The sequence below is a fragment of the Camelina sativa genome, chromosome 12 (genome assembly GCF_030686135.1).
Source record: "Camelina sativa cultivar CO46 ecotype springtype chromosome 12, ASM3068613v1".
Taxonomy (NCBI): domain Eukaryota; kingdom Viridiplantae; phylum Streptophyta; class Magnoliopsida; order Brassicales; family Brassicaceae; genus Camelina; species Camelina sativa.
Genome location: NC_141891.1, coordinates 12,420,069 through 12,426,665, shown reverse-complemented (window position 1 = coordinate 12,426,665; position 6,597 = coordinate 12,420,069). Strand labels below are relative to the sequence as shown.

At 38.6% G+C, this 6,597-nt stretch overlaps 1 protein-coding gene and 1 pseudogene across 1 annotated transcript; both read right to left on the bottom strand.

The window, feature by feature from the left end:
* Positions 1-1,454, bottom strand: LOC147930440 (uncharacterized). The gene is made up of 2 exons (XM_087476870.1): positions 332-1,454; positions 1-44 (listed from the first exon to the last, which is right to left on the bottom strand). The coding sequence occupies exons 1-2, from the start codon at positions 1,452-1,454 to the stop codon at positions 1-3; spliced, it is 1,167 nt and encodes a 388-aa protein (XP_087332996.1).
* A 109-nt stretch (positions 1,455-1,563) lies between these two features.
* Positions 1,564-2,850, bottom strand: LOC147930439 (putative F-box protein At4g22060 pseudogene; annotated as a pseudogene).
* Positions 2,851-6,597: the final 3,747 nt, after the last annotated feature.

The following is a 6,597-nucleotide window of genomic DNA, read 5'->3' as shown; positions in this document are numbered from 1 at the left end:
TCACGTTCTTTCCCGGCTCCAATCAGCGTCCTCGAAAACCGGTCCTGTAAAACACACACCGCGTCGGTGAGAAACGCAAAACAATTAGAATCTCTCAAAAGCTTTGACATCGAGACTAAAGAGCAATTCAAGTCTGGCACATATAAAACATCGTATAAACTAATACGATCCGACAAACGAAACACGCCCGTTTGTCGTGACGATGTCGTACTCCCATCTGCAAAACCAATCGTATAAGGTGAACTATCTTTGAGATTTGAAAGGACCGACAAATTTCCCGTCATGTGATGTGAAGCTCCTGTATCGAGAATCACATCTTCACATATCTTACCAATTAACTTGTCACCGCCACCGCTTGATTTTTCTTTCAACATTTGAGACAGCGCATGTAACATTTGCTCTGGGGTGAGGTCGGAAGCTCCTCCAACGTTTGGATTTGCACTTGTTGCATAAGCAACATTAACTTGTCCTCTTCCTCTGCCACCAGAAAAACCACCACGACCACCGCCTCTGTTTGAACCACGTCCTCCTCTACTGTTTCTCTCGGAGAACCACTCTGGATATCCCACAATCTGCCAACATGAGTTCTTCTCATGACCAGCTCTACCGCAGTTGGAACAGAGCCGATCACGTCCTCTGTTTCCACTAAAACTACCTTCTTCACGAGAATCACGTCGAGCCACAGTTGCTTCACCACTCCCTTGTTCACGACGAGCTACAAATCCAACTGCTTCATGTTGTTGTTCACGTACTTTTGCTGAATTCAGCCTATCTTCTTCTCTGATCACCTTGTTGTACACTTTCCCGAGATCAGGTAACACGTCTGCCTCAATAATTGCAGTCACCACATGTCCGAACCTCGACTCGTCCAGACCCATCACAAACTGATGAACTCTTTCATCTTCTCTCTCTTTCTCATACGTTGCGGCCGCAGAACACGTACAAGCCGGTGGTGGCCTATACGTTTGCAGCTCTTCCCACATCTTAGCAAGTCGACCATAGTAGTCAATCACCGCTTGACCATCTTGTCTACAGGATGCTAACTTAGCCATTAGTTGATGCACACGAACTTTATTCCCAACTGAGAATCGTTCTCTCAAATTATCCCACAACTTGTGAGCATCGGTGATAAACGTCACGGTTGATCTAACACGCGGCTCGATCGACGTTCGCAGCCACCCAACAATCATTGAGTTCACACTAACCCAAGACTCCAAATCGACATGTCCTTCAGGTGGTTTCGGCAAAGACCCGTCAATAAAACCACTCTTCCTCTTGGCTTGAAGTGCGTTTAACATCTCCGTTGCCCACTCGTTGTAGTTATCACCTTTCAGTTGCACCGATGTGATCATCGCCCCTGGATTGTCAGACGCGAACACCGAGTAGGGAGTTACAGCAACCGCTTTCTCCCCAGACCCACTGGTCGCAACAGCCTTCTTATCATCTTCTCCCATCTCACCGAACAAGAGAAATACACAAGAAACAACGTAAAAGAAACTAGAAAAATAAAGAAAATCAGAAGCTCAAATCTTTAGAGAGATCGATGCTCTGATACCATGTAAAGAAGAATAGAATGTTTTTGTGTGTGTCTTCATCGGGGGTTATACAAAGTATATATACAACATAGATAAACCCTAACCTAAAGAGTGCTGACCAAGCAACAACTATACAAGTCGGTAACTATATCGGTAAAACATCGAGGCCCATTGTATATCGGCCCAATAAGAACAATAACCGCTAAAATATATTGAATTTCTGTTGACTCCTTCGATGGCGGTGGCAAGCATGGTGATACCTTGATCCAGAAGTATTGCCTCGTCTCCCAAAGAAGTAAGTTGTCTCTCCCACTTGCTATTTAAAAAATCCATCTTGTAGATGTGAAATGACCAAACATCAGAATCACTCCTTATTATGCTTTCAACTCTAAGGACTTCTGCACTCATCGTGACAACAAGATGTGATTTCTGGATATACCACACATCTAGATGAATGCGTCGTGACAGTCTCACATCATCTGTAACTTGCGTTTCTAAGATTATTTCCGGAATATCACCCGAAAAATCCAAGATCTTGACATCACTAGAAGTATACAAGTAAATCTTATGATCTACGTATACCACATCAACAGTGTGTAGCGTGTTAGCAATGCAATAGTTAACATGTTTCCAACAGTTATCACCTTTTTTGAGATAAACCAGATAGTTTCGGATTGACCACATAACTACATAATCTTTGGTTTTATCCTCTATCCATAATAAAGGAAAGTCAATTTCGAGGTTAAATCTGATATGTTCTTGAAGATGTTCTTCATCATATCGATCATCAATTTTTATACTAAACATATCATTGATGGTACGTTTAATCTTTAACTTACCAACTAGTGATTCCACAGACGGAAGATTAATCCTCTCGCGAGAAAATAGATTCATAATATAGAGATTATATATAGAATCTCTCATAAAGAGCCAACTTCCATAAATAGCCAAACAATGGCTATTTGCGAATTCATCATTAAGTTTTTGAATTCTGTACACCTTCTTTTTTTCTTCAGGATTATATAAGAGACAAAAATCTGTACCTTTTTCGGGAAATAGAATCAACCAAGGGATTTGATTGTTTGGCGCTGATTGTCTTGAAGCGTATAGCCAAGATGGACAAACTGATTTAGCTCGTTGAAAATCTGCAACCCCAAGACGTTTAAAAACCATGTCCACGACGATATCTGAAGGAAGTTTGGACCAATCTGATCCATCTGACATCGAAGAAAGAGAGTCCATCAAAAGAGTTTCTCATAAAAAAATTATCAAAACAAAATCATTCTAATAGAAACTAAGAAACTAAGAAAATCATTCTATTCAAATCATTCTAATAGAGAGACATTAGAAACAAAGAAAATCCATCTATTTAAATAACCTCAATCAACCCTAAACCGTAAAATAAAAAAAATAAAAAAAAAATAAATAAAAAAAACTCACCCAATCTAAAAAAGAAATGTATCTGAAAGGAATAAGTTTTATTTATTTATTTGATTTTTGAAAAGGTGAAAAATGAATGCATGTCATTAAGTGATATGTATACAGATTTAATATGTGATATGTGATATATTATATAAAACGTTTTTACATAAATAGAAAAAAACTAAAAAAATACATGTATTTGAGGATATGCAATTATTTCTTTCTTTATTTTTTTTTTTGATAATCTTTATGTATATTTTTTTTTGAAAAACAATAATTGGATTCATATCCATATTCAAATACGAATCTCACACCTGGAAAATCTTTTTCTTATAATTTGGAATGATGAGAGGTATACTGTTCATATTTAGAGATCTATCAATTAAATAAAATTTCAGAAAATATATGTATAATTTTATATTTAGGGGAAAGAATTACCAAAGATACATCTACATATGTAAGATATATGCATAAAGTTATTTTTTAAGGAAACCAGATTTGTATCCGTTTATTTGATAGATGTGAGATTCTTGTAATCAAAATTATGTATATTTAAAAATTAATATAAAATAATTAACGTATATTTAAGTTTAATTTTAATATTTTAATATGTTAAGTAAACTTTCGGCCTTTTGGGATCAAAACTCATACTTTACCAATTTTTAATTTGTTTAGCTCATTAATTTTGTAGGCTCAATATTTTTTTTTGTTGCTTCTGGCCCATATGCCATATAGTTGTTGCGACGGTTCTTGAGTCGGTTTATGGTTTTGCTGCGATGGAAAAGAGCGATTAGTTGCTTAAAGGGAAGATTTTATGGCTTGTTCGATGGTATATATTCATCTATATCTAGCTCATTGTGGATTCACTATTAGTACAATTATGTTTGTTTACAAACTTGTACTTAAATTTTATTATACTACTACTCCCTCTGTTTCATATTAAGTGTCATTTTAAGCTGAAAAATTTGTTACAAAATAAGTGTTATTTTGTATTTCCAACGTAAATGTTTGATAAATTTTCCAATTTTATCCCTACCAATTTAATGTATTAACCAATAGAAAAAAATAAATAATATATTAATAAAGGCTAAAATAAAAAATTTAATGATTTTCTTAATTTGTGTGAAAAATCCTACAATGACACTTAATATGAAACAGAGGGCGTAATTAGTTATACGACAAGTCGAAAAAGAAAAAGTCGTGATAAACAATATATATAAACATTCCGAAATAATTTAGCATGCAACACTTTGAATGACATAAATACCATTGTAACATAGATATTATATAAAATGATTTGGAAAAATGTCTAATTGACATTGGCTAAGAATATTTTGAAAGAGTGGATGACTACACAAAGAGCATAACAAAGTCTTAATAATCCGGCTCCATACCACATAATCCAGGGGGAAAACCAAGTGGAGGGATCAAATGTAATTTTGATGGTTATGTTGTAAGTTGTAAGTTGTATGTTGTAAGTTGTAACTGATGGGTAACTATATTCAAAGGCAGGATGGATCATTCGGGATGACAAGGGCCTTTTATTTTTTTCTTAAATGTGGTTTTCCTTTTCATATATTTAGCTCAACTGGCATTCTCTTTTAGAATTTTATTAAAAACTTGAAACTCTCTCAGGTATTAACATCGAGATCCCGGCGAAGTTTTGATAGGCAGTGACAAAGGGCGATGGTGGTTTCCGGTTAACTCTCTCACATTTTCTCTGATTGCTTTAGCCGGTTTAACAGATCCACAAATATCCGACATGCACAACCTCCGATTGGGATATCGTTTCACCCCTGGGAAAGCTTCTATTGAGGCACCAAGTTTAGCAGGCGAGCTCTTCTCTGGACCACTAGCTAATCTTTATCCGGTGGAGACGTTGGAGGCACACGGCATCTCCTTTTCCATGTCAAGAACCCATCCTTCCAAAATTGAATTGTAGGTGTGGATACTCGATCCAGCCCCTTACAACAACTCTGGCTTGCTTATGCTGAAGGCTTGTTCACTGGAGATGCTCAGTCTCTTGCAAATCTTTTCATCCTCTCCGTACAGCCGCCGCCGCTCGCTCAATCCTGCTAGGTCAACCATCAAGAACTTTGGTCTTCTTTTGGTGGGCCTTCCCCTTATTGTCGGCCCATTAATTTTTTAGCAAGCTAAGCCCACGAGCACAAAACCCAGGTCAAAATTTTCTGATTATTTCCTAAGGCCTCTTCCATTGTCTTTTCATTATCTTGGTGGTAAGGACAGAAGACTCCTTCTACATCGTATATCGAATGCTTTGATGTGGGTCCATGATTGTCAATTGAAATCCCTGGTACAAAGCAACCCGTCGTTTATCAATCTTCATCTTAGTGTTTGGCTATTGGGAATTCTGCCTTTATTTTCAAACAACACCAATGGAGGGCGGAAGATCGGCATTATGACCCCGCCTCTACGGAGCGGTGGTTACCGAAATTTCTTCAACCCCATGTTTCCATATCCCATGATCTCTGAGCATAAGCATGTACAATCTACCAACTTCAGGGATATCTTCCACACAATGGTTGGTCCAGCTCTAAACCTCTCTAAGCCCAGGTACGGGAATTTATTTCTCTTGTTGACTGTAACGCCCCCGAACCGTTCTATGACCACAAAGGCCATCCAACAGCCACGGGACGCTACTTGTTGTGGGAACCGCACCCTGGTGGTCCGGTCGAGGGACGGATGCTGCAGCTTCCCGACCAGTCCTCCTGGAAGCGACTCCGTCCGCGGCCGAGGTTCACTTAGGCTTTGCAACCCTTGCGTCCCACGCGCATTGTGTTGACCCGGACAAGGCCGAGTATCATTTGCAACTTGCCATGCTTTCCCCAAAACCGAATATATTACTTCAATAGTTTATTACATTGAAAATAAATCATTAAAGCAATATACAAAGATAGTCGGATAATTTTTACATAATCGTTTATGAAAATATAGGGTTTTACAAAGAACACAAGAAAACTCTATCCGGTACCCTAATGTTTGCTCCAGCTCTAGACTCACTTAGGCTTCCCTGAAAGACAAAATATTATCATGAGTAATCTTAGATTACTCAGTGAGCCTGGGCACCCCTTTTCTCATAAACAGGATTCTACTTCTCCAACCCGACTATCCCGGCAAGCAAAGAAAACAAGCAAGACAAACAGGCTAGCAAGTAATCAAAGCAACGCAACAGAAACAATAGCGGAAGCAATAAACAATACACCTGCGAGAAATGATTAGATCAACACGACTCCACTCGGACGATCTAGACTCGCAAAGACGACTAGAATAAAACAAGAGACACTTGAATACTCTAGACTCTTCCTACTCAACAAACCAACAATCAAGGACATCTAGAGAATACTACAAGGAACACTTGAAATACCCTAGACTCCTTCACCTATGGGCCCTCGATAATCTGTTCCGTTCCACGACCATTCCCATGCCGAGACCACGAAGGTAACCGGCACGAGCCACATAAGTGCTACATTGTCATGTAGCGGTCACACTAGTAGCTAGCTAGTCGTGACATTGTCCCGCGGGAGTGGTCATCGGGAACTCTCGCGAGACAAAGCGCAATTGGAAACAGAAGATCGATACTCTATTCTAGCTAGGACTCGAGAAACAAATTCAAGAGACT

Excerpts from the sequence above, each read along its gene's own strand:
- LOC147930440 (XM_087476870.1), bottom strand. The coding sequence starts at position 1,454 with ATGGGAGAAGATGATAAGAAGGCTGTTGCGACCAGTGGGTCTGGGGAG. Across the intron at positions 45-331 it reads TGGCGGTGACAAGTTAATTG|GACCGGTTTTCGAGGACGCT; the intron begins GTAAGATATGTG and ends TGTGTTTTACAG.